A 27,522-nucleotide genomic window follows, 5' to 3' on the forward strand; every position below is an offset into this window, starting at 1 on the left:
TCCAAATGGGATCCCATTGTAGGGAGGCACCGAGCCACCGAGGCCCAGCGAACAGCCTCGGCACCCACTAGAGAAACCCTCCGGTACTCTTGGAGTATGTCTCTAGACTGCTAGCTATCCCCTAGCGAACGGGGCATGGGCCTCCACTCGGACTCACCTGATAACAGCTCATCGGAAGTGTCCACGCTTGTGCCCATCGAGGGTAGCCTGGCACATTCCACCCCTCCTTCCGAGCGAAAAGGAAGCGTGAGGGTCGTACCAAAAGCTAGGGGACCCCTGACGGACCTCTCGCTCTGTGCGGAGGCTAGAGGGCTTTTCCTGTAACCTCGCCGAGACCCCCGCGACCCGAACTTACACTTGTGGGCTCGACAAATACGATAAAAACTCCTCACTCAAACATGAAAACGAAAAAAACCCTAGAGGAGTAACTTCACTCCTCCAGGGCCTCGGGGGCCTACACCCGGCGGGTGCGCTCGCACGCACCCACCGAAACCTCAAGAAGCAAAACCCAATTCCTATGGGAACGGCTATAAACCAAGCCTCGGCAAACCCCTAGGGAGAGTGCACGCACTCCCCCGGGGGCTCGAGGGCTACTGTTGGGTACCGTAGAACCGGGTACCCCAAGCAAACATCAAAAGGGTCACTTAAATCCCCCAAAAAGCAAAGCTAGAAGCTAAGCCATAGGCTCCTCACCGACCATGTCCGAGCCTACCAGGCTCTCCGCCCCACCTCGAGCCCCGCATAGGAGGTCTCGGTGTCCTGACGCAATCTCCGCCTCGCGCGAATCCTTTCACGGAAGGCCTTGGCAGGGAGTGCAATCTCCGCCTCGCGCGAGGCCTCTCGCGGAAGGCCTCGGCAAGGAGTCCGATCTCCGTCTCGCACGAGGCCTCATTCTCCATCTCGCGCAAGGCCTCATTCTCCATATCGCTCGAGGCCGGTTTGTCCATAGCCCATCGCCCCCCGCCTCGACCGACCCTCCCAACAGCACGTCATGTCTCATTAATATGTCAACCACTCCCACAATCTCAGTCGGACGATGGTTCGACACCACAGAATGGCCGACGGGACATGAGGGCGCATCAGCACCATACCAGCTAGGACAAGGCATGGCGGGGATTACCGGTCACTGTATCCTGACGCTGTGCACACGATCAGCGCCCGCACCACACTATGCCCTGCGATCCCCGCCTTGAAAACAACACGACATGGATGGCCAGGCCCGGGTCATCGCCATCTTCAAGCCGGCACACCGGGTCAATCGCTCTCTCTGGGCCTCAGCACCATGCACCAGGGTCTCGGCTATCTCAGGATTCATGTCCGCTGAGGCCCCTCCACGGTGGTGCAGCCTCGGCCTCGTGCACAGTTAGTCCACAGCGGCTCGCACGTTCACCGCCGCATCCACTCCGAGGCAGTCTTGGAGCTCCCATGACGCACAGGATCGGATGTGACCACCACGCCACCCCAGTGCTCCAAGGATGGACCAGTCCGACGACCACGCCGCCATAGGAGCAGGCCATAGGGCTCGGCCATGCCGCCCCTGTTGGCACGACGCCGTATAATTAGCACATGTATTGTCCTTGTCCTCCCTTCAACTATAAAAGGAGAGGACTTAGGCCATTTAGGGGAGGACGGACGGAGAAGAACACCTGGTAACACACACACAGACACATCCCAGCCGCCTGAGAGCAACATCTCAAGCAGCCCATATGACACCTCGCCGAGACCTAGGACTAGCTCCCTCTCTCACCGTGCTTGTAACCCCCTACTACTAGCACTTCGGTGCAAGGAATACAAGATCGATCTCTCAGACTGGACGTAGGGCCTCGATTGCCTGAACCAGTATAAACCTTGTGTCTCTTTGCATCACCATCCGGGATTAGGGGCACGCAGCTCAAATTCACTAGTCGGTTGAGGACCCCTCGGTCCGAAACACCGACAGCATGTGAGGAGTTTCACCATGTTCACTCGGTACGGTAAATACCGGCGCCCACAATACTGTCGATGCTCAGAGGCATGTGGGGAGCCTTACCGTATGGTAGTTAATGACACCCACAACACTGTAGGGAAAATGTCGGCGCCTACAACACTGTTTATGTCAGGGAGGTTACAGAGTACTATTTCTGTAGGTGTACAGGGTACGATCCTTGGTATCGTGGTTTGACTTTGTGCGCCTTGCTTTACTTTCTCCATTCGTTCCCTGGTCCTTTCTGAGCGAGCGTCCCTGGTCAGTTGGTCCTAGTTGGCTCTGATTGTGCCAGTCGGAGAAGAGCGGTGAGCAGGGTTTTTGCATACTCCGGTCGGAGACGTGGGGTCGGAGTCGGAAGTAGTGCTTTGGCCAGGCATTTCGGTCGGAGAGGCCGTCCGGAGGTGGGCTGGAGGCCGAAGTGAGCCCTCCGGTCGGAGAGGTAGGCCGAAGTCGGAAAACGGGCGTCACTCCTCCTCGGCCAGACCTTCCGTTCGGTGATTAGATCGCCCTTCTGACCTGTTGTTCAGATACTTGGGCCGACCCATGAGTTGCGCGTTGTCTGCTTGGGTCGAGCCTTTGTTGTGAAGCCGATCCACGAGGGACCCCAGGTTTATGAACCCAACATAGGTATTGAACCATTTGCCTGTAGCACTACTCAAAGGATAAATGAATCTTGCATTTTGGGTCACGGTTGTTGGAGACGGTCTAAGGGATTGAGGGGGACTTACATTGAGATTCAGAAATGCACTTTGAGATAAGTGGTTTCTAGATTATTGGCAAATAAATTAATTAAAGATAAAAGCGACTGGCCTAGAAAGTAAGTATAGCTAGGGAAAGTGACGGATCATATAGATGCAGTTTGTCGCATCGACGCGTCCGCGTGTAATGCCTAGCTACCATAGCACATAGCAGGCACAGTGCTTCGACTTGAAGCAGCAGCAGGTAGCTTGGTGGTGGTGGGCACTAGTAGTAGGCTATGCATGCATGGGTGGGTAGGGTTCACACGCTCACGCGTATAATAATAATAATAATAATAATAATAATAATAATAATAATAATAATAATAATGAGGATATTTACCATAATGTTATAGTAAACTACTCAGTAAGGAGTTACTATAATCTCGTAAATTAACATAGTAATTATCGTAACTCAAAGTAGCTACAGAATAAGTTATTTTGTAGGCAGCTATAGGGTAGTGTGTGTATATATATATATATATATATATATATATATATATATATATATATATATATATATATATATATATATCCTTTTCGTTTCTCTTATAATCCATACTTTCAACTTGTTTTTTAGTTGGAACAGTGTTTTTCTCTCCCAACAAATCAGGCACGTTTGTTTTTCAGCAAAGCGAACGGGACTATAGAGCCATCCCAGTTCTTGAACCCTGGCGCCTCCAACTGCACTCGGGATCTCATCATCGGCATCTCAGCAGGTAATCGTCGTCATCCTGCAGCAGTCGATCCGGCGATCCATTCCATTCCAAGCAGTCGATCCGGCCGGCCGGCGATCCTCCCGTAGCTAGCCACCGGTGAGTCCATGTGCATCATCGTGCTCCCGCTTCCGGCCTTGCATGATCCGTTGATCCGTCCCATCCCTTTGAACGTGTCCGCCCGGCTGCAGGTGAACGACAACAAGGTACGGTGACCATGGGCGACAACCAGGTTGCTGCAGCTGCTGCTTCGCTGCCGCCGGTGTCCAAGGACAAGGAGAAGGTGTCGCCTCCGCTGCCAGTCGTGCTTGTCCCTGTCCCGGTTGACGACGACAAGGTCGTCAAGCAGATCATGGCCATGCTCGTGGACGTGGACGTGGACGTGGACGTGGACGTGAAGCCTGCTTTCTTCGTTGTCTATCTCGCCGCCGCTGGCCGTCATGCTGGCGGACAACAACAACAAGACGACCGACGACGACTCCACCTGCTGTCGCTGTCCCGATCCTATTCGTGGTCTGCCTGTGGGCCCTCATCAACGCCGTCGTCTTTGCCATCGCCGACGTCGCCACACTCATCGTCAACGGCACCCCCTGCACCAAGGTACGTACTAGTACTACGTAGGTTCTGCCCAGTTTACCGTTCACGATGCGTGCGTATACATGCTCGCGCGATTCATTCATCATTCATGCATAAAAAAAATTCGTGCATGCCCTCCTCTGCTCATACATGCATGCAAATTGCACTGTGGCAGTCGACGTGGCTGTTCCGGTGCGTGATGCTGATCGACGCGGCGGCCGCGGAGGTGAGCCTCCCACAGTACGGGGAGCTGTTGTGCAGCGCGGCTGCTGCACTAGCGGCGCCGCTGCACATGCTGCTGACGATGACAGCGACCACCACAAGCCGCATGCGCAGCTGCTGGGGCGCCGTCGACGCACTGGCCTGGGTAGTGTTAGTGTTGATCTTATCCGACTCGGTCCAACGGTCGAGTCGGGCCTTGATCCAGTGTTCTAACTGGGGGCATCCAACCAAACCAAGGTTGCTGGACCCTGTCGCGCGGCACCATATAGAAGGAGGTGGGGGCTAGGGCGCATGACACGAGGTTCAACTGAGCCGCTGGGCGCCCCACCTACTTCCACAAACCTAGACCGATCGAGAGGGGTGCTGCCAGCGATGGAAAGCGCCACCACAGCCTCTGCGCCATGCCAGACGTCTACACCATGACGGCCAGCCACTCCTACATTCCCCTCTCTCACTGTCTCCCTCTCTATATCAAGTTATAGGTTGAATTGAACTAAACAAGTACCTGATTCATCCTCTAATCTACACCTAGATGATCCTAAGAATCTAACATTGGTATCAGAGACGCTGCTCTAGGCGTAGATCCGATAGGGGAAGTAATAGTTTAGAAGGAGATGAGATAGATCCGGTTCGGATCGAAAGAAAGAAAGACAAAGGGTTCGATGTGAACCCTAACCCTAATCAGGTGAAGAAAAGAGCGAAGAAGGGGTCTCGGTTCCGAGAACAACTCGAACCCTAACCCTAACCCGCAAAGACTGATGGGGAAGATGAACAGTAAGGCTAACCCTAACCCTAACCCTAGATCGAACTTGCTCCGAGAAGAAGAGGAAAAAGAAGATCCAAACAGAGAGAAGGCAAGGGGGAAAGGGGAAGGGCTAGAGAGGTGGCTTACCTCGTCGGCCTCCACTCACCGAAGCACTCTGGGATCGGCCCCACGCTGCCCTGAGGCACAGCTGCACGCTGCACTAGGGCACCGCTGCTAGGCTACTCGACGGTGGGTGAGCGCGCTCGTCGGCGAGGGGGCCGGCGATAGCGCCATTCCTCCATCGCGAGCACCGGCTACACGTCGCGCTAGGCCACGGCTACATGCTGCGCAAGGGCACCACCGCCAGGACGCTCGACGGCAGCGCGCTCACCCGTTGGGGAGCGCGCGCGCTGGCAGAGGGCCGGTGACGGCGCCATTCCTCCACCGCGGGCACTTTCGGTCACTCCGCTCGGCTGCGGTCTGAGAGAGGAGAGGGAGACAGAGAGAGAAGAGGGAGACCCAAATGATCTAGGGTTCGGGGAAGACGACGCCGCGCGAGGTTTTATTCGCCCGAGATCACCGCGTGGCAGTCGAATGAAAATAGATGGCGCAGATCAACCGGACCAGCTTTCGGCCTAGGCAGGAGCATGCAGCGGGCGGCTTTGCCAGCCTAGGCCCAGGTTGCGGCCTGGGAGGCGCCGTGGGCGCGCGCGTAGTTGGGCCAGGCCGCCTCCGCGATCGGGCCGAGTAAACAGTGAAGAATTGAGCCCTTTCCTTTTTTTTTCTTTTTCAGTGAATTTAGGATTTTCCTAGAAATTGATTATTGTCTCAAATAAAATTAGTTTTTGAGGAGTTTTTCCTATTTGTAAAATTCATAAATTATGTTTATGTTTCCGCTGCAAAGTTTAATGTTTATTATCTTCTAATTAAATTCAAACCAACGGAAAAATTTAATTTAAAGAGCAGTTGTATTTAGTAAATTATGATTAAGTTTATCCTCTAATTAAATTTGAATCAACGGAAAATTTTAAATTGGAGGAGTAGTCCATTTTTGTTTAAGTCAGATTATGGTATTGTCATTTTCTGACCAATGTTGATGATGAAAATATTATAATGAGTTCATATTTGAGGTTTAAATCTCTGATAAATTTTACACCAACGTGGTCAATTTTTTAGAGAGTAGATAAGGACCGAGAAATGTTCCTGAACTAAAATAATGTATTTTGTTATCAAGTTTCCACTTAAATGAAGTTAATTATCTTCTAATTAAATTCGAACCAACAGGAGAATTTAATTTTGAAGAGTAGTTATATGGATTTCCAGTTAATTTATGAGTTTTAATGCATCAATTTTATTTTCTACCTAACGGTGATATAGAATTGATGCAGAGGCATATTGTATGTTTTTTTACCGACAAGATCACTCGGATGTATGCCAATAGGCTGCAATGCTGGGGTATGTGAGTGAAAAGGCTTGAGACAAGCCAGTTCAGGACATTTTTTTTATTAGTTTACTATTTTTAATTAAATTAAAACCAATGAGAAGATTTAATTGGAAAATAAAGTATAACTGAATGTTCTAGTCGTTATGACTAAGTTTTCGTATAGATGTATCCCGCAAGGGGAGAAGTTTTGGCATAGTATTTATGCTAGTCAATCCTGCATGGCAGAAGTTTTGTTATGATTCACATGTTTGTATCCCGTATAGCGAGAGAAGTTTAGGTAGCTCTTATGTTGTCTCAGTATTGACCGTGGCACAATAAAAATGCATCGTCATGGTCAATACTAATCAAAGGAGAAGAAAAAAATATAAGCGTGACTTGCAAAAGTACTGCTAATGAAAGACCTCGTTGAATTCTTAAAACGAATTAAGGAAAGTGTACTCCTAAACGGATCAAGAAATAACTTTGTTTACATGACATAATCATGTGAGTGAAGTAAGTTATAAGTGTCTCTTCGTTTACAAGCTTTCTGAATAGTTATCGAAATTATGGTAGTAAAGTTTATGCCATATTTCGAGGGAGAGAATATAAAGATCAATTAAGAAAGACACTCTTCATTAATAGTGAGATAAAGATTAATTAAGATGAATGTGATACTCTTCATTAAGAGTGAGATAAAGATTAATTAAGATGAATGTAACCATCAGAGGAGTACAACGGTTACAACAATGATACCTATAAGCAGAGAAATAGCTAAATTCCTAGACCTTTTAAGGTTCTAACAGAAAGATAGCGTAGTCAGCCTCTAAGATGTTAAGGTGGTGCTTAAAGAGCCAGATGAGGTTAGAATGGATTAAACCTAAAATAAGAAATTTGAAGATATACTATCTTTAGAAAACATGAGAAGATCTAGGGGAGCATGGTATATAGAGATATATAGAGACCTAAGACTTGAAGAGAAGAGGGACTACGTGCCCACTCCAGTAACTCAGGAGTGACAAGTTTTTTAATACCTATTGATGTTGTAATACAACACCTGTTGTTGGCTCTTCGAAGAAGATGAATAATATAAACAAGGATCTTGTGATACATGAGCCTATAGAATCAATTACCTCTTGGCAATGAAGAGCAACAACAGCCCCATATAAAAGTGTCAGTAGCTGAGGTCTCAAAAAATTAGTAAACTAGTTTTTCCAATGACTATGAAGTCTATGTTAGTAAATAAATTCAAATGGAGGGTGATCCCACCTCATTTGAAGAAGCCATGAGAAGCGTTTACTCGTTTAAATGGCAAAAAGCTATGAAAGTTGAAATGAATTCGAAGAATACCAACGATATTTGGGATTTAGAAGAAATTCCTAATGGAGCTAAAATAGTAGGCTATAAAAGGATCTACAAGACAAAACGTGACTCCAAAGGGAATGTAGAAAGATATAAAGCACGACTTATGGCAATATGCTTTATGCAAAGAGAATGAATAGATTACAATGAGAGTTTTCTCTCCAGTCTTATATAAGGATTCTTTTAGAATCATAATGGTGTTAATGGCACATTATGATTTAGAGTTACATCAGATGGATGTAAAGATGGCATTCCTCAACGGGGATTTATATGAAAACGATTACGTGGCACAATCCAAAAGGTTTTGTCATGAAATAAAAGAACATATGGGATGCCACCTATAGAAATCTATTTATGGGTTAAATGTATGTCTCTAGACATTAGTATTGAAGTTGATGAAAAACAACAAGAAAGTTTGAGTTTTAAAGAAAATGAGAAGGACGATAGCGTTTATGCAAGGATTAAGAATGGAAAATTCATTTTTCACATCTTGTGAATAGCTGACATTCTACTCCTTAGTAGTGATGTTAATCTGTTATTGGAGAAGAAGAAGTTTTGTCCTCTAGTTTTAATGTGAATGATCTTGGTGAAGTGTTATTGGTTCTAGGAATCAAAATTCATCGGGATAGAAGAAAATAAGGTATTAGGACTATCGTAAATGCATACTTAGAAAAGATTCTAAAGAAGTAAATGTGGCAGAACCACCTAATCTAATGCCTCTTATGAGTACTTATCTTTCATTAGACACTAAGTACTCAGGGGAGAATACCAAATTACGTAGTTTCATCGGGCACACCCTAGGGGAGAACCCAAAAATCCATATTTTTCCATCAGGATCATAAATAAGAGAATAAAGCTTACATCATTCTTAACCATCTCTTACATCACTTTTAACACAACATCAGAGTACAATATTTATTATTATAACAACGGAATGTAATCATATTATCAGAGTTATGAATAATTTAATTGAACAGCGGAATATAAACGTGTGATCAGAATTACAGCAAAAATAAATATCTATTCATGACAAGATGAAGCATCAATATATAAATTATGACAATAGATTATAAAATTTTCTATTATAAAAACATTTGGTGAGAGTTACAAATAAAACTATGATCGCAGCGTAAAGGAAATCCTCTCTGAGCCCACAAGGAGGAATCCACACACAAAGGTCAGCTCTAGCCTCCACCTGTCACCTACAACAGGTGGAATAAAACCCTAAGTACTCAATTGTACTCAGCAAGACTTACCCAACAGAAGAAAAGAAAAGACTCTAAGGATATGCAAGGCTATCTGGCTTGTGGGTTTATTGCATCTACAGGAGCATTACTAAAAGTGCGTCCTTATATTCGATTTTTATTAGCAGTGCGTTAGTTCATTAACTAACCATTCTATATAAGCACCTGTGCTACTTCAAGTAAGTGGTAAGCAATTAGATTTTCTTTTTATGTCTTTCATATTCCAGTTCTTACTTCGATGCTAAACCATAGACAAGCCATACCAGAACACCGGCGATTCATAAATCAATGCCCCTAGCTGGGTACTCCAAAAACACATGCCCCGCTTGTACCCAAGGTACAAGCAGAACCAACCCACTACCCTCCTATCACGGGGTCTAGGTCCCCGTCCAAACTAGGACTCTAAGCCCCTGCCCCTGAGTCCTAGACTCAGTGCAGTGCAAGGACCTCCTAACCCAAAAACCACCAAGACAGTCGGTCCGGAAAGAGCCAGAACCCATGACAAGTAACAAGTCTTCCAAGCGCCCATATCCAAGTATGTGCTCGGGATAATAAGTCTGTGACTTGCCTAGAGCCTTATGCAACGGCCGGTCCTTAACTGACACAGACAGCGAACGCAGTGTAACCAAGCTATGCCCCACGACCGCGGTGACACAACCTCTTACACCCACTAATACCCAAACCATATCCCTACCTGATCACCATTTTTCCTTTCTACCATTTATATTTTCTAAGTGATAATAATACAGTAATATTGTTTCTATCTCTCACGAGTGGCAGGCAATCACTCGACTTCTATCGGAGTCCTATAGCATAGCATTCTATACGATCATGTAATACTAGTAAGACTCACAGGATAAAGATATATATATATATATACATATATATATACATATATATATATAAGTGGGTTTTATTCAACTCCTAAAAACTTAATGCACAAATATAATTTAAAGTGCAGAAAGTAGCGGTTATGCACCAGGACTTGCCTGGGTAAAAATATAATCAGAAGTTAGCTTTTTATCATGGCGACTCAATCTCCAAAAGCACCATTTCTCCAGCGACTCCCGATGACTCCGTGGTCCATCGACGTCCCTATTATGATATGCAATGCTATGCAAATGCAAAGACGTAATTAATCAACTGCAACCGCGATTCGAAAAATACGATTTACGCCTTTCAAGTTAATGAGCTAGTTTTAACAACTATCGTACTAATCTATGTATCCATGTTATCGAATAAGACGTTATTTCCCAATAATTATTTTAGTTATATAAACCCAAGTTATTTCTTTATTTCATTCTATCGATTTAATCATTATTCGAAATAGGGCATCATTGTCTATCTAGCAAACTAAGTATTCCAAAGCTACAAAAATTACAGTGAGCAGCTAATAATATTTGTAATTTACTATAAAATTTTTGTAAACAACACTATCACCGATTTATCACGGAAATTCCTACAAGTTTGTATTTTTACAACATTAAGTATTCTAAATTAATTAGAGCAACCCTAGAAACATCTTCAAACTAGATGAAAGAAATACGCTAATAGATAGATCATGATTTTAGGAGCCTAACAAAATTGGTTTTATAATTTTTGGACACCTACACAGTTTTATCTTGAATTTACAAATTTACTTTACAAGCTAAATTAGAATTCGCTCTATAAATCAAAAAGGCTGGAGGCAACGACTTCGGCCCAATGGCCTGGACCATTGGCCAAGGCAGCCTAGCCCGACGAACGCATGGCGGACCAGTCGTAGGCGGCTCAGTCGGGGACGGGCGTGCGTGGCCCAACAGAGACCGGCGGCCCATGCAGACGCGCGGCCTAGGCGTGGCGAGCGCAGCCCATCACGGAAACGTTGCCCAAGCGGCCCAGCGCGGTAGACCAGCCCACGCGTAGACGAGCGCGGCCTAGTGTGGCACTGGAGGCGATGGCACATTTGCGAAAGGGCCCTTCAGCTTACCTGAAATTAACCACGCCCTTATTTGTAAACCTATGAGTCTAGCGTTTTTTACAAAATAAACCCGATAAAGACGTCTATTCGTGCTTCCTCAACTTTTCCCTTCCTCAAGAGCAGAGCGCGGTAGGGAAGACCATCCGCCGGCCAAAGGAGCAGCTCGCCGGTGGTGGTGTTGCCGCAGGGCGGCGTGCGGGGGCAGCGGCGGACCTGGCTATGTACGCTAGCGCCGTCGGCATGGCCAACGGCGGCCCATGGCACCCTGGCCACGCACGCGCGTGGCAGTCGTGGGATGCGGCAGTGGATTGGCAGGCGAAGCTACGCGTGGCTCCGGTGAACGGGAGGTGAACGGCGGTGGTGCTGCGAGACCGCAGCAGCGGAGGGGGAGCGGTGCGGGCAACATGGGCGGCGCTCTAGGCGCGGCGGCGCGTGACCCCCGGTGGATGTACAGCAGGGCAACACCTGCATCGGTGGACACAGCCATGGCGGGGCGCATTGGAGGGTGCGAATCACGGCTCTAGAACAAGGAGGAAGGAGGCAGCTCGACAAGGCGTCGATGCCGACCAGGTCACGGTCATGGGTGGGTACTCGCGTGAGGCAGCGGGAAGGAGAAAGGAGGGGCAGTGCTGTGGGCACACGAGCGTGGCAACAGTCTAGAGCGGTCGTGGGGGTAGCAACAGGCAACGACGGACAGGTGCAGCGATAGAGGCGGTGGCCGGGCTCGGCGCAGACGGACGGGCTAATGAGCAAGGGCATGGCTGTGCCGCGGACACCGGGGACGTCGGCGCGAGGCAAGCAGTGGAGGGGAGCGGACGAGGCAAAGAAAAAGGCTGGCACGCGAGGGATAGCAAGGAGCTAAGAGCGAGCTCACCAGATAAAGTCAGAGCAGACCGACCGACAGCGGCCACGACGAGACACTATGGCTACTACGGGCATGGAGCAGGGACGCCTCCTCACGGCAGCCGAAAAAAGAAGGGAGAGAAAAAGAGTGCACAAGTGTGCGAGGCAGCAGCGGCAGCGAGCCACGGCGACGTCGAGAACAGGGCATGGGGTAGAGACGCACGTGGCGCAGCATGGCCGACAGGACATGCTGGTTGGCATGGATAAGACCACAGCTACAGAGGCAAGCAAGACAGTCAAGAACAAGCAAAGCAGAGACAGACAACAGCTCGGCCTTGGCGTGCACAAGAAGGAGCGCAGGGAGAGGGAGCAATGAGGCGTGGACACGGTAGAGCCACGTGCTCCCATTAAAATTTTAGACACAACGCAAGCGAGGGAGAGAAGACAGGGGCGCAGGCAACGGATGCGCCGGGGTGCAGAGCCACAACGGGAGATGATACGTTGCATAATTGCAAAGCAAAGCGAGTACGCTGAAGCCGCGCCCGGAAAAGTAAATGAAGACTGCTAAGCTGATGCGCTATCTCACGTCTGTAACGTGTTTCACACCAACCATGCAAATTTATGAAGCGGCCAGACGGGCAGCTGTCGCGGATACGTTATCAACTTAACATAGGGCCTAAAACGAGCCTATACTTAAGCATGTCACTAGACCAAGGCTATAAATATATATCGTTCTATTATTAATGGATTGTATTTTATTTATAAAAGTTGCTTCTCCTACTTAATCTAATAGAATAAATTGTTCGCTATTTATTTGCTAGCAGGCATTTTTACGCACTCGTCCATACGTCATACTAACTCGTAGAAATAAAACATCTAGGAACTAATTAACCCGTTGTTCATTATACTTCGCCAAAAGTGACACTTTTAAATATAAGTTAAATTTTAAAATCCAAGAAAATCATTTCGGAAATTTTTCTTAAGCCTAAATCACAGTGCTAAACAAGCTCGTAACACCAGGGGTGTTACAGTAAAGTATGCATGCGAGTAAATCTACACCTGCTCCTATAGTCAAGGGTAATAGATTTGAAAACTTTAAGTGTTCCAGAAACCGATATGAGATCGATCAAAAGAATATGGTTCCATATACTTTAGCTGTTGAAAACTTGATGTGTGTATAAGTACAAGTGAGAACTTACCCTGACGTAGTTTATATATCCAATATATTTTAGCAGAAGTCCAGTTCAGATATAGATCACTGGAATTGAGTTGAGAATGTCTTGCAATTTTGTAAAGTATCATAGGCCTCATGCTGAGTAAGAAAGAATAAGTACTCTCAAATAGTTGAGGGTACAAAAGTTAAGTCTTAGCGAGATGTGTAGTGAAATCCACAGCAGTTGCTAACACTCACAGTTGAAATATTATTGTGGAAAAGCTCTAAAGAAACAGTTATGGTGTCATCAGAGATGCATACTATAGTATAGCTTGTCATGAGGCTTAAGGAACAGGTAAAAAGAGGTTAAGGAAATTTGTACCCGGAATTAACAATGGTGACAACAACAATAACCATTTAAAGTAAGTTAACTCATAAGACAACAAGTCAAGTGTGCTGCCAAACATATTGGCACTTAGTTATATGTTGTAAAGGAGAAAATACATAATCATTTTGAAAGTATTGAGCACATAAGTACCGAGTAAGTACTTGATATGCTTTGTCTCAAAAAAAAAATTAGAATGATTTATAATTTGAGATGATCGAAGTAGAAAAGAAGAGAGAGAATGCGTAACATGCGGGACTTCGCAAGTCGGGCCCGGTGCAGTCGCACAGTCCACGCTTGCCTAGTGACGAGCCTGCCCGTGGGCGCAACGGATACGCGATAGAGCTCGCGTAGTTTTCTTGGCAAATATATAGTTTTATTTATGCTATTATTGGGTTGAACAATGATGGACCCAACAGTTCTGGTGTGCTAGTTCCCAGTTAGTCGAGTTTGGGGTACGTACCAAATGGACGTCTTCTTTTTTTTGAGTGGAACCAAATGGACGTCTGTATTGTTTTTGTTTGGCATACGTACGTTTTATTTCTTGTCCAATATAATGTACAGCCGGCCCACTTTCGTCTAATATCTACTTGTGGTGGTCCTAGCCCAGTTAAATCTTCCTGGCCCAAACGCCATTTCGTGGGCAGCTAGCCGCGCCTCCTCGCCCGGTGCTCGCCTGCGATAGAGGCACAGAGCCGTACGTCTAGTGGGCAGGTTCGGGCCTCGCATTTCGGACCGGGCTGCCCGCTATTTTACAATGTAAAAACAAAGAAAATTAATGTTTCGAGGCGGGTTCGGACTGAGAATATTTTTTTAGGTAGCAGAAGCTTTGTTTAAGCACTGTCCAGTAAGACCAGCGGGCAAGGCCGCTTAGATGTAATTCGCACTGTATATGAGGGTGTCTAGAACTACTGCACAAAGTCTGCTCCACAAATTCTACTAAGGAGTAGCTCCAAAAAAAAAACTGGAAATCGTGGAGCACCTCTTTAAGAGCTCTCACAACTTCACTCTTTTTTCTTGAACAGAGTGTGTGGAGTTGAAACCGTTTGGTTAAAAAACGTGGAGCAAAGCCGTCCCAACCACCCTCTATATTAAATGTTCCATTGTGTATTTAGGCATGTTCATGTGATACAAAACAAGATGTTTCATGATGTATCTTTGATTATTCACATGGTAGACAGGGATTGTTAGGCCAAAAAGACGAGAGTCTAGAACTGGTCAGCACAGTCCACAGTCCCGATCGGTCGGTGCATATGAGTGTCTCCCGCGGTGATGCCATTCCGTTCTCTTTCTCTTCAAGGAGAGTAAGGGCCTGTTTGGTATAGATTTGGGCACAACTTCGCAAAAATTGTTTTTCCACTTCTCTAACCAATGGTTTCCATGAAACATCTTTACTTCATAATTTTCGGAATATGTGCTTTCACATGCAAAAAAGTAGATGTTGAAGCTGGAAAAACCAGGTTCAACCAGCTTCTTCCGACGGAGGTGGGTCCCAACGTGGAGATGGGCGGCCCCAGGCCAACGCCACGTGTGGGGGTGGAGTGGTCGAGCCACGGGGCCGGCACCGGAGCGGGAGCAGAGGCGATGGGTCGCCGTCGCGTCAAAGCCGAGGTGGCCGGGGCGACGCGCGCAGGAGGAGGGGCCGACGTGCCCGGGGCGGTGCGGGAGCAAAGGCCAAGGTGACCAGGGACGGTTCGTGCATGTCGCACGTAGAGCGGCCGGAGAGGAGGAAGATTACCACGCGCGGTGAGAAGAGATAAGGTGGAGAGAGAGAATAAAAATAAAGGGAATAAAAAAATGGATAAAAAAAAGAAAGAGTATTATGGGTATTTTACTCGTTACAACAGGCCAGGGAAGCTGTTTTATCAAACAGTCCACGAAACAGATTCAGCTTCATCGATAGAGCGGCTTTTCTAGTCAAAGGTAAAAAAAAAACTGAAGCAATAAAGCTGGACCTATACGAAACAGGAGGCGCTAAGCCAACGTATAAAGAAGGAAGGCCGAGCTATATAGTTGGGCTAAAATTCCTTCGGCCCACGAGGGTCCAAGGCTCCGGGCCTGTTCGCAGATGCAACCCAGGCCCGTCCCACCCGACCACATATATTGTTCTGCAGCCCCACCCACTGCGGCGCGAGCGCGTCTCCCGCGCCAGCTGCCAGTGGGCCACGGCGTCATGCGTCGACCATTATCAGGCGCGGGCCCATCCTGTGACGAGTCAACACTCGGCAGTCCTGACCACACCATGCGTCCGTGCCGCAGCAGCCGCATCTCGACCCAGACACGCACCGTACACGCGTAGCGGAGGACAGCAGCCGTCCGTCCGATCCCTGTATCACTCACCCAACCCAAGCCGAGAGGGAGACAGAGCGCCTGTGTTCCGTTCGTCCGCTTGCGCCCTTTTGGCCACCGAACGAGCCCCCGGACCGCGCGAGCGGAAGGCACGCGCTGCACGGCTGCGCGCGGAGGAACCGGCCGGAGCGCGGGGCCAAGTACGATCGATCGGGTCGAGTCCGGAGTCCCGCGCCCCACGATCCGGCGAGAAGTTTTCTACCGCTACGGCACCCACCCGGCGGCTGTCCTGCTCCCGTCCTCTCCTCCCTCAGGCGTGGTGACGGCGAGGCGGACGTACGTGCGCGGCCTTGCGACTTTGCGAGGGCGGGTGACGGCTAGCTCTGACCAAATTTTATCGAGAACCGAAAATCGAACCGAATTTACCGAGAACTGAAGTCTCGGTTCCCTGCTCGGTTCTCATTTCATAGGAACCGAACTTTGTTCGGTTAATTCCGTTCCTCTCCTCGATTAACAAAAAAACCGAGGAACCGAGCCTCGTCTACTTCTCCTCGAGAGTTCCCCGAGCCGCCTCCCGTTCCTGTCTAGTTCTCCACCTGTGGAACCGAAAAAACCGAGGAACCTGCGCTGCGCCTGGCCGCCTGCAGGAGTCCCTGCGCTGCACTGCGCCTTGGTTCGGTTAGTTCGGTCGAAACCGGAACCGAACCGAACTAACCGAAACCGAATTCGGTCGGTACCGATTCTTCAGAAGAACCGATCGGTACCGATGCCCCTAGTAACCGAAGTACCGAAGAACCGAGGAATCGGTTCGGTTCGGTTCAATAATACCGAATGCCCAGGGCTAGGGACGGCGACGCGGAGACAGCCCCGTCCGCCCGTCCGTATTCTCCACCGTGTGTTGGTGTGTGGCGCTGGCGCGTACCACTGCCAGGCGCATACCACTGCCAATGGAGAGGACGACGTCAGGCCAATGGATGGGTTTCGTCATTTATTTATGCCTTGCTGTGTTGGGTTGGGTTCCTTTCCTGCGGTACTGTCCGGTCCGGTGGCGCGGGGAGGGGGAGCCCTGGAAATGAATCGGAACAACGAAGCGAATCATAATGCAATCAGTCGTAGACGTCCTTGGGTCTTTTGCATTGGCCGTGATATACATGGACAAGAAAATTATTGTGCCTCCATGCATCCCCATGCACCAACGTTCGCGTGTAGCGTCGTCACCACTACTTGCAAATCCTTCACGCCCCCATGCATGCATATTGCATGGCCGCGCTCGCTCGATTTTTGGTGAACGAGAGCCAACCAAGCGCGAACGAATTGTCCTAAATCAATCAATCAATTAAAAATAGCTTGACGATCGATTTTCATTCATTCGTCATAAGACTGCACACATCAGAGCGAGATATGATTCGTGATAAATACATCCATCCACCAAGCACTCGGCCAAATGAATTCAATCGATATGCACAGGATGTGAGAGCAAGAACATTTAAGAGGGGCTATGAATTGGGAGTAAATGGAAACCAGAAATAGCTATTCAATGTAGAGTATCTTCCTCACCAGCAACGACTACTCCCGTTTTTTTTTTCCCTGGCCTCGCTCTCGCAGTCTCCCTGCATGCTGCCCTCTCTTCAGAAGTTTTAATACTCCTACTACATGCAGCGTGGCATCATGTATGATGAAGATTGTGTATGAAGCGCCTTGAAGAAAAAGACTGTAGGCTACTGATGAACTGCCAGCATAAAAAAGGGAACCACCACTAGTTTTGTTGTTTCACAATCGACGTCACTAGTACCACCAGTAGTACTACACCTGTTCTACTCGTCATGTGTGAGACACTTGCCAACGATCACGGTTAATAAATTTGGAATCTATTTAAAAACTCTTAAAAAAAAGGCAATGAGAGGGGCCGAGAGGAGTATTAATAAACACTTCATTAGTAGTATTACACTTTTGTAGGACGTCCCTCTTTTCTGGAAAAAATGAGCTTTCTCCCACCTGAGGCCAGCAGAACAATTAAGAGACGACGGAACTTGATCCATTCCGGCTTCCATCTATCAATTCATGAACACCTCCGGAAATGAAAACTTGAAAAGGACATTCAAACACTTGAATACTCCATGAATTTACCTGCCGGTCGCACGTATCATATTCATATCAATGCATGCATATGATTACTCCTTTTTATTTTGAATCAAAGCCAATGGATCGGAGCTTGCCATGCCGTACGTGTATATTTATGCATTCCCGTTCAAAGTCAATGCACATCACATCGGTCTTCACCTCCGATGTTTCAGTGTCACTCCCTCCTAGTAGGGGGTCATAAAAGAGGCTGATTCTACTACTGCTGGATTACCACTGGGAAGCGTCGTCAAAATCCGGCACGCCTCCGCATGGGGAGCAAAGCGAGAAGCAAGTGCCTCTGGCTTAGGAAACAGACTCTCCGAAGAAAGCTGGTCAAGCGACGAACTCGTTTAAACGCATGTATTTAAGCGCATCGTGATCGTGCGAGACACATTTTTTTAATGGCCTAGGGCCGAGATTTCAGAATCTTAGGGCTGGAACGAAGCACCTGAATTCTGCATGCATGCATGGGTTTGGGTTGGTGCACCCAAGTTTGGACCTTGAACTGGTGTCTGGCCTGGCTTGACGACGAACTGCATGCTCTGCCATGCACGCGTGCAGCGTGCGCCAAATCGGGGCGTGTGGCCATGGAAGTGCCAACATGTGCCGGTTTGCATGTATGGTCTGCCGCTGCACTTGTATGGGAATGGGATGGAATCGGTGGATGGAGCCAAGCCCAGCCGGCCGGACAGCCCAACCCCGTAGAAGGAAGTCTTGAGTTCGGTCTTTTGGTTTTCGATCCCGATACCATTATCGCATTTGGGAATCCCACCAACGATTTAATGCCGGTTCGTCTCTTTCCAGGGTTGCGTTTGCGTTGCATGCAGCGCAGCGCCGGATCTGGGCGAGGCAGAAGAATCCGGCCCGTTTGTGAATCCGCCCAACAAGGCATGGTTCAGGAAATGGAACCGGCGTTGCATTGCGCGATGTTTTTTTTTATTTGCCATTAAAGATCTGCTAGAATAAATAGTAATTTCAAATGATCCAGCTGAAAGAAAATCGTGGATCTCAGTAGGATTGGATATCTTTTTTTTGCGAACAGTAGGATTGGATATCGGCCAGATAACAACAATAAATTTACTTATTGGAAGCTCAAATCAGTAAATTAATTATGACAGTGATTAATTCCTGTTTTGAGGGTGTCTTGGATTTAATTTTTGGCATGTTCGCTGGTTGGTTTCTGAGCTGATAGGTCCGGCTGGTGCTGGTTTGTTGTGAGAGGAAAACACGGTTGGTTGGCTGATAAGGGGTGTGTTCGCCTGGTAGACAAAAGTACTGTGCACTAGTTTGTTCCGGCTGGTTTTGGCTAATTCAATAGTGTTCTGTGAGAGAGAATAAGCTGAAACAAGTCGAGCCCAACACGCCTAAACCCTCCCTGAAAGCAACAAACAAATAGGACGTTTGACTCCAGGTGTCCTGCAAAACATTTTTGTGCAGACTACTTCTCGTGACACAGGATCCTGGAACTGCACGTCAGCTCTAGTATATATCATCATATCGGAGTACTCCAGTATATGAACGCAACACATCTGACAGGTTGGGCTAAGCCTAAGAGCCGTAGCCAGCACAGAAATACCACTCCTACGAGTACTGTGGAGCACCATACGCGAACTGTAGAAGCGGGCTGGAATCGTACTTGTCTGCTTACGGGTGTGGCAGGAAAAGTCAACAGGCCCGACCCGTTTGGGCCTTAAATGGCTCCAGCTGTTCCCACCCAAACCCAAGAAAGCAGCAGTAGGCCCGGCCTCGAACCGAGGTGGTGGGGCCCTTTTAAATACTCCTCCGGCTCTTAATTCGCATCGGTTATTACTCCGCCCCGCCTACCGCTCCTCCCTCGTCGTCCCCCCCTTCCGTTCCGACGCGCAAAGGCAAAAGCGCAGCGCAGCAACGCAAACCCAGGGAGGCAGGGAGCGAGCGAGAGCGAGGTCTCCGGTCATACCCTGCCTGCTGCCGCCCGGCCTGTCTCAGTCCACTCTCATCATCAGAGAGCGAGCGAGAGGGGGGAAGGGAAGGGCGGGAGTTAAGGGTGGAACGGAATTAATGGCGCCAGCCCAGGTGGAACAAGCGGAGGCCTGATCGATACCACTGCACCACTTCTCTTCATTTCTCTCTTTCTTCTTCCTGGCGAGAGAGAGCGCCTCCCTTCGATCCCCTCCTGAGCTGTAGTGTGCTGCTTCGTCAGGACCAGCGAGATTACTGCTGCGTACCTCCGCTACCACCACCACTGCTATTTCCTGCGTAGCAGCGAGGCTATATAGCGCCTCGGAGGAGGAGCTAGCTATAGCTAGACCTCGTGGTACTAGTACCAGCCGCCCGCTACCGCCGCTAGTCCACTAGCTTGCCAAGTCCAAGCCGCCAGCCCTCCCTGCCCGGATTGCGCTCGAAGCAAGCGGCCGCCCGAGGCGAGGCGTGCGCGCGCCGCGATGGACTTCGGCGACGACGTCATGGACGGCGGCTCCGACGCCCAGCGCCGCAAGAAGAGATACCACCGCCACACCCCGCGCCAGATTCAGCAGCTCGAGGCGTACGTGCACCTTTCCTTATCTACTGGTTGATTAGCCTGTATCTGTTCGTTTTGGATGCTTTGCTCAAATGGCGGCGGCGTTTGTCTGTGCCTGTGCGTGCGCGCAGGATGTTCAAGGAGTGCCCGCACCCGGACGAGAACCAGCGGATGCAGCTGAGCCGGGAGCTGGGGCTGGAGCCCCGGCAGATCAAGTTCTGGTTCCAGAACCGCCGGACGCAGATGAAGGTATAGTAAACTTGCCATTGTTACTTCCTTTGGTGTTGGTCCTCTATTTGATTCGCGTTCCTGTTCGAGATGACGGCCATTAATTTCGGTGTCGATTGTTTGTTTGGCCGCTGGATGGGGGCGTACTGCAGGCGCAGCACGAGCGGCAGGACAACTGCTTCCTGCGCGCGGAGAACGACAAGATCCGGTGCGAGAACATCGCCATGCGGGAGGCGCTCCGGAACGTCATCTGCCCCACCTGCGGCGGCCCGCCCGTCACCGACGACTACTTCGACGAGCAGAAGCTGCGCATGGAGAACGCGCGGCTCAAGGAAGAGGCAAGCCGCTTCGCATTCTCCATTGCGCATTTGCGCCCCTCCTCATTTTTATCGCGCTCTCGTTTCACACGGCGACGACGTGGCACGCGCGTTTCATGTGATGTGCAGCTTGACCGGGTGTCCAGCCTGACGTCCAAGTACCTGGGTCGCCCCATCACGCAGCTGCCGCCGGTGCAGCCGCTGTCCATGTCGTCGTCACTGGACCTGTCCGTCGGCGGGCTCGGCAGCCCGTCGCTGGGCCCGTCGCTGGACCTCGACCTCCTCAGCGGCGGCTCCTCGGGGTACCCTCCGTTCCACCTCCCCATGACGGTGTCGGAGATGGACCGGCCCATGATGGCTGAGATGGCGACGCGCGCCATGGACGAGCTCATCAGGATGGCGCAGGCCGGCGAGCACCTGTGGGTCAAGACGGCGGGCGGCGGCCCCGACGGGCGCGAGGTGCTCAACGTCGACACGTACGACAGCATCTTCGCCAAGCCCGGGGGCTCGTTCCGCGGCCCCGACGTGCACGTCGAGGGCTCCCGCGACTCGGGCCTCGTCTTCATGAGCGCCATCGGCCTCGTCGACATGTTCATGGACTCGGTAACTTTATTTTCTGCTCCGGGCTGCTGTGATTAATAGCTGTTGAGAATCGTTACGTGATAATATATCTAGCATTATTACGGTTCGCTCCTACCACGTCGTAAGCGTGACGTGCACTGTTGTCACTGTTCTCGCAGAGCAACTGGATGGACTTCTTCCCTGCCATCGTGTCCAAGGCGCGCACGATCGACGTCCTCGTGAACGGCATGGCCGGGCGGAGCGAGTCTTTGGTTCTGGTAGAGCAGTTGATCCCTCCGATCCATCCCTCCCTCTTGTCACGTTCGCACGGGCCGTCTGCCTTCTTGATCTCACTCACCACTAATTCTGCCTGCGTGTCTATTCGTGCGTGTCGCGCGGCGCATGCAGATGTACGAGGAGCTGCACGTGATGTCGCCGGTCGTCCCGACGCGCGAGTTCTGCTTCCTCCGCTACTGCCGGCAGATCGAGCACGGGCTGTGGGCGATCGCCGACATCTCGGTGGACCTGCTGCAGCGCGACGCAAGGTTCGGCGCGCCGCCGTCGCGCTCGTGCCGCCTCCCATCGGGCTGCCTCATCGCCGATATGGCCGATGGCTCCTCCAAGGTACTGTAGTTAAAGTGCATTTTTGCTTTGCGATTGCATTTGCCATTCATGTGCGTTGACGCTGCACGTGCGCGTAATATGGTACGGAGTCGTGGCTCGCGTGACATTTTCGTGCGCGTATTCGTTCATCAGGTGACCTGGGTCGAGCACATGGAGATCGAGGACAGGGTTCCCATCCACCTGCTCTACCGCGACCTCATCCTCAGCGGCGCCGCGTTCGGGGCGCATCGGTGGCTCGCCGCGCTGCAGAGGGCGTGCGAGCGGTGCGCGTGCCTTGCCACGGCCGGCATGCCGCACCGGGACATTGCAGCTGCAGGAGGTGTGTGTGTTTCTGATGAATTGGCCGGCATGCATATACTCGTACTGTATGTCTGTCGGTTGGCTTAGCCCTGGACGTAAATCTCATGAAAAGCTACTAACTGCAGTGACGCCGGAAGGGAAGCGGAGCATGATGAAGCTGTCGCAGCGGATGGTGAGCAGCTTCTTCGCGAGCCTGAGCGCGTCGCAGCTCCACCGGTGGACGACGCTGTCGGGGCCCAACGACGTGGGCGTCCGCGTCATGGTGCACCGCAGCACGCACCCGGGGCAGCCCAGCGGCGTGGTGCTCAGCGCGGCCACGTCCATCTGGCTGCCGGTCCCGTGCGACCGGGTGTTCGCCTTCGTTCGCGACGAGCACACGCGCTCCCAGGTCCGCTGCGACGCCACGTCGTCGAGGATTCTTCTTCTGATTGTTGTTCCATTCTGTCCGCACTCCGCAGGGGCGTCGGGTCGCATTCTAGCTAGCGTGCCTTCACCGCGCTCACGTCTCCTGCTCCTTTACTTTGTCGCTTGCAGTGGGACGTGCTGTCGCACGGCAACCCGGTGCAGGAGGTGTCGCGCATCCCCAACGGCTCCCACCCTGGAAACTGCATCTCCTTGCTCAGAGTAAGCATCGCATTCGCGTCGCGCGTGCATCTGATCTGACTGAATTTGCTACTACAACTAACTAGTGCCGTGCACTAGTACGTACGTGTCAACGAATGCCATCCGCGGATGCACGTGTTTTATATGTGGCGCTACTCTCCATTGACCATTATTATGTCTGATGAGATGCCATGTGGCGGCAATGCACATGTGTGTGTGTGTGTAGGGCCTGAACGCGAGCCAGAACAGCATGCTGATCCTGCAGGAGAGCTGCACCGACGCGTCGGGCTCGCTGGTGGTGTACGCGCCGATCGACATCCCGGCGGCCAACGTGGTGATGAGCGGCGAGGACCCGTCCGCGATCCCGCTCCTGCCGTCCGGCTTCACCATCCTGCCCGACGGGCGGCCCGGCGCGTCGTCGTCGTCGTCGTCGAGCGCTGCGGGCCCGCTGGGCGCCCCGGCGGCGGCTGGGTCGCTGGTGACGGTGGCGTTCCAGATCCTGGTGAGCAGCCTGCCGTCGTCGAAACTGAACGCCGAGTCGGTGGCGACGGTCAACAGCCTCATCAGCACCACTGTGGAGCAAATTAAGGCGGCCTTGAATTGCGCCAGCCATTGATGGAGCCCCGGCCCGGCCGATGGATCCATGGAATTGATGCGTGTGTGCATATGCATGCATGCTGCCGGGCTGCATGCACGCGTAGGTCTCCTCTCCTCGCCCCCGGCCGGCCGCCTGCGGCTTTCCTGCTGCTGGCTGCTGCGAGGAGTGAATTCCCTTCAAGGCGTTGGTTCGCGTCGGAGTTCTTGGTTGGTTGGGGGGCTTCAATGCTGCCCATTCAAGGAGGCGGGCTGCTGCCATGGTGCCGCCCGCTTGGGGTTCACCTGCCGCTGTTGCTGCGCCGTCCGATCACCCATGCATGATCATTATTCAGCTCTCTCTCTCTCTCTCTCTCTCTCTCTCCTTCCCTCTACCTCTGCCACTCATGCATGCATGATAACTTTTCCTCTTGCTCTAGGTGTCCCGTCCCTGTTACAGGATTTGAAGCTTGCTTGCTCGCGAGGCTTTGCATGAAACGGAGGAGTCAAGAACGCACCATGCTCGTCTCATTCCTCTTGCTGCCGTCACGCTCGGTTGTTTAATTAATTCCATTACCTCTTTTCTGTGTGTGTCTCTCTCTCCCCACCTCTCCATCCATAGTTTTTGCCACCCATTTGCAGTCTCCCATTCTGTAGTTTGTAGCAGTTTGCAGCAGAGGATGATGAATGGTTCGGGTATTGACTTCTGTCTAATTAATGGTGTTAAGCCTTCAATGATCATTAATTCTCTATTTTTTTAGTAAAGATAATTAAGGCAAATATCACTGTCACTGCTTTGATTGTTCCTTTTCATTCTTTCCTCTCTCGCTCCCTGCTTCAGTTAAGGCCTTCAATATTATCTGGCTCGTGAAATCTGTCATGATTGCGGTTGTATAAGAGCTAGCCGGTTGTCGATTTGTGAACAGAGGCTTTTGTGATGTGTGCACTACTAGAGTCCTCCTGCCAGCGGTACTCTGCTGGCTGGCTGGCTGGGGGTGTACACCTAACACCTCATCAGTGCACTGCATGCATGTAATGTAGGAGTATTATCGATCTGTCCGCGATGCGATGCAAAATGAGGGTGTACGTGCTGTTCAGGGTGGAGAATTAAGAGGCTGCCTGCGGGGCGCAGGCTGTCAGTAGGGGCCGCCATTGAATTGAATCGCGACGTTGCGATGCATGCATACGCTCGCGTCGCCTCCTCCCCGGCCCGGCCCTTGCAATTGCTCTCTATTAATACGGGTGGTTGCCATTCCCCTGCCAGAATTAAGAGACGCTACAGCCTACAGCGGAGGGCGACGACGAGATGAGCCGGCCCATATTAGTACTACCTAGCTAGCGTTCCCCACAGCCACGCACCCTCGCAGTTGTTGCAGCCCATCGATGCACTGGTTGCTTGCTGCACCTTGCAGGTAATTCGGACTGATCACTGTCCCGACTCCACGGCTCTCTACAAGACAAGGTAGAAGAAACTCACCGACTTCACAACTTTTGCGACTACTAAAAAAGGACCTATCAGATCACGAGTGTCACCTTCTGACGCGCCCTTGGCTTAGAATTGCTGCTGGGGTCCGGTCCGGCCTCTCCGGCGCCGCGCATCAGTGCGTCGCTCTCGATTCAGGCGGGCCATGCATGCACGCGCCTTGGGTTTATTTGCCAACACGTGTAAGCACGGCGATGCACCGGTATTGAATGGCGCAATCAATTTGCCATGCTGTTGCGACAGCGTCGTCGATCGATCGAGCAGAGAGCGCCCTAGCTAATTTGTCATTATCGATCCCATTTTTTCCGCGTCCGGGAGCTGGAATCGTTGTTGGCTAGGTCGTCTAGCTTCATCAATGCCGGCCGGCCGGGAATGGCCTGTGTATGTGTGCGTGCGTGTTCTCCGTCCCAGGCATATCGCGGCTCATTCATTTTGCAACATGCGATGAGGGGCACGCACGCACCCGCCCCGTCGTCTCGCTCGTCTGTCGCCGTATTCTCCTGGTCCTGCTCCGTCCGTGCTAGGTGCTGGTCTCCGTTGACGCCAAATGATGTGTCGCAACGGAAGCGTTGCCTGCCTCGGGCTACTTGCTGTTGACAACCATGGCACCGTGGTCCGTGGATGGCAACTCCTAAGCCCAAGAACACGAATGATGCTACTTTAATTTACTCAAATAACACGATCGTGGTAGGTTCGTTCGCGCGCGGTTTAAAAACTAGATAAATGACATGGGCCTAAAGCTGGGGTTGGGCTGAGGTCGATGTCAGCCCACAATACGCTATCGGGTTCGGCCTATCGAAGGCCGAAGGATGCTAGCTGCCTTTGCTGTTTGCTCATTTGAAGTCTGAACGGAACGGTCTGGTGTTAGACAAAATTCAGAAACGGATTCGTTTACGCAAACGTGCCGATCACTCCTAGTTCGCCACTGATGGCGACATGGCGTGGATGATGCTGCACATAAAGTGGCGCCGCGCATTTTCGCCCGTGTAGCCCAAAAGGCCCCAATCAGTTTGATCGAAAATGGAGTACCAAGCTCGGGCTTCTGCCCACACCCGGGTGGCATGCAGTTTATTTTACACACGAAAGCGACTTTTATTCAGAACCTGATCTGCAGGTGTCGTTTTCGATATTTTTTTCCAGATCCTTCTACTTTTATTTATTTATTTATTTATCCTTTTCGCAAAAAAAAAAGAGACGAGATGTTGAGTTTTTTTTCTAAAAAAAAGATGTCAAAACATTTGTCGTGGTTTTATTAGACGATATAAAAAGAAGAAGCAAAAGTATAACCGGGTTAATAAATACCCTCACAACCCCCACTACACCACCACCACACGACAATAAAAAAAAACACATTGAACAACACAGAAAGGACAACTAGATAACCGATTACACCACTAACATAGAAACATCCGGGTGTAGCGCCAAGTGGTACTGCCATATATATATCATCCTGGCAAAGAGATGCTACTTGATAAGGTTGCAACTTCTTTTGTAGGGAGGTTCTCTTATTTTTCTCTTTCCAAATATTCAACCAGGAGTTAATAATGATTTCATTGAAGGATTTTTCAGCGGCTTGTCGATGGAACCTCCCATACCAACTATGTGTTGATAGTCATCAAACCAAACCAATTACAAATAAAGGACCAGGTTTAATTTGCTTAGTAAAACATCAATTCTTGTATAAGAGTGTGAGTTTCCCTTTGGACGCCACAAAGCTAACCTACCGTATAGTTCGGTCATCCTCGTTTGTTCAAGTTTTCCGTTAGAATCTTTTTTGTGTAGAGGTGTCCAAGCGAAGAACCAACATTTTGGTTTGGCCCTAGCTTTCCATATTGGCATAATTCTATTTTTGCCAAAGGTCCCCTGGAAATGAATCTACTAGGCATTGTACTGTCATGTATACACCTTCTTCAATCCAGCGCTGATGTATGTAACTTCCATCGTCGTATCCTGTTGTGTATTTCCTTGATTCCCTCCAAAAATGCTACATACTTTGTTATGTCCGAATGTGATAGTAAAGGGCAAACATGTTCAATCCGCTTGTTGTTCAATAGAGTTTTGTGTACTGTAATGTACTTTCTATTGATCTTATGGAATAGAGTCGGTGCAATGTTCTTAGTCAAATTCTCGTTAATCCAACTAGCTAACTAGAAGTGTGTTGTTTTTCCATTTCCCACCTCAACTATTGTTGAAGCATTGAAGAGGCCCTAGTATAATTTGTGACTAAAGGAACTTCCAACTTATATTACTCTGGCCCACCCTTTTTGTTTCCATCGGACCCGCGACCACCTTAGCTTTAAAGCCCTTGTCAAAATGTTCTAGGTTTGTAATTCAAAACCTCTCCTTTTTTTTGGAGACATGTTGTTGGTCAATTGATGAGTGACCTCCGTAAACCTTATCAGGGTTTCGCCTCGCCACAAGAAGCTTCATCTTAAATGACCCGGAAAAAAATATATGTTCGATGATAAATAGGCTGACCGTCTTCACTAGTGTCCCACATCCTAAAGTAGATAGCAATCTTCCCTTCCATCTCGGCAATCATGTCCCAATTTTATCAATCAACGGTTGAATTTCCACTCCTCAGATTTCTGGTG

At 49.9% G+C, this 27,522-nt stretch overlaps 1 protein-coding gene across 1 annotated transcript; it reads left to right on the forward strand.

The window, feature by feature from the left end:
• Nucleotides 1-19,741: 19,741 nt before the first annotated feature.
• On the forward strand, nt 19,742-23,820 carry LOC136464608 (homeobox-leucine zipper protein ROC8-like). The gene is made up of 10 exons (XM_066463559.1): nt 19,742-20,263; nt 20,371-20,488; nt 20,620-20,805; nt 20,914-21,387; nt 21,525-21,623; nt 21,754-21,969; nt 22,102-22,288; nt 22,395-22,657; nt 22,804-22,893; nt 23,099-23,820. The coding sequence occupies exons 1-10, from the start codon at nt 20,163-20,165 to the stop codon at nt 23,486-23,488; spliced, it is 2,124 nt and encodes a 707-aa protein (XP_066319656.1). The 5' UTR covers nt 19,742-20,162; the 3' UTR covers nt 23,489-23,820.
• The last annotated feature ends 3,702 nt before the right edge of the window (nt 23,821-27,522 follow it).

This window comes from Miscanthus floridulus, chromosome 7 (genome assembly GCF_019320115.1).
Source record: "Miscanthus floridulus cultivar M001 chromosome 7, ASM1932011v1, whole genome shotgun sequence".
Classification (NCBI taxonomy): Eukaryota; Viridiplantae; Streptophyta; class Magnoliopsida; order Poales; family Poaceae; genus Miscanthus; species Miscanthus floridulus.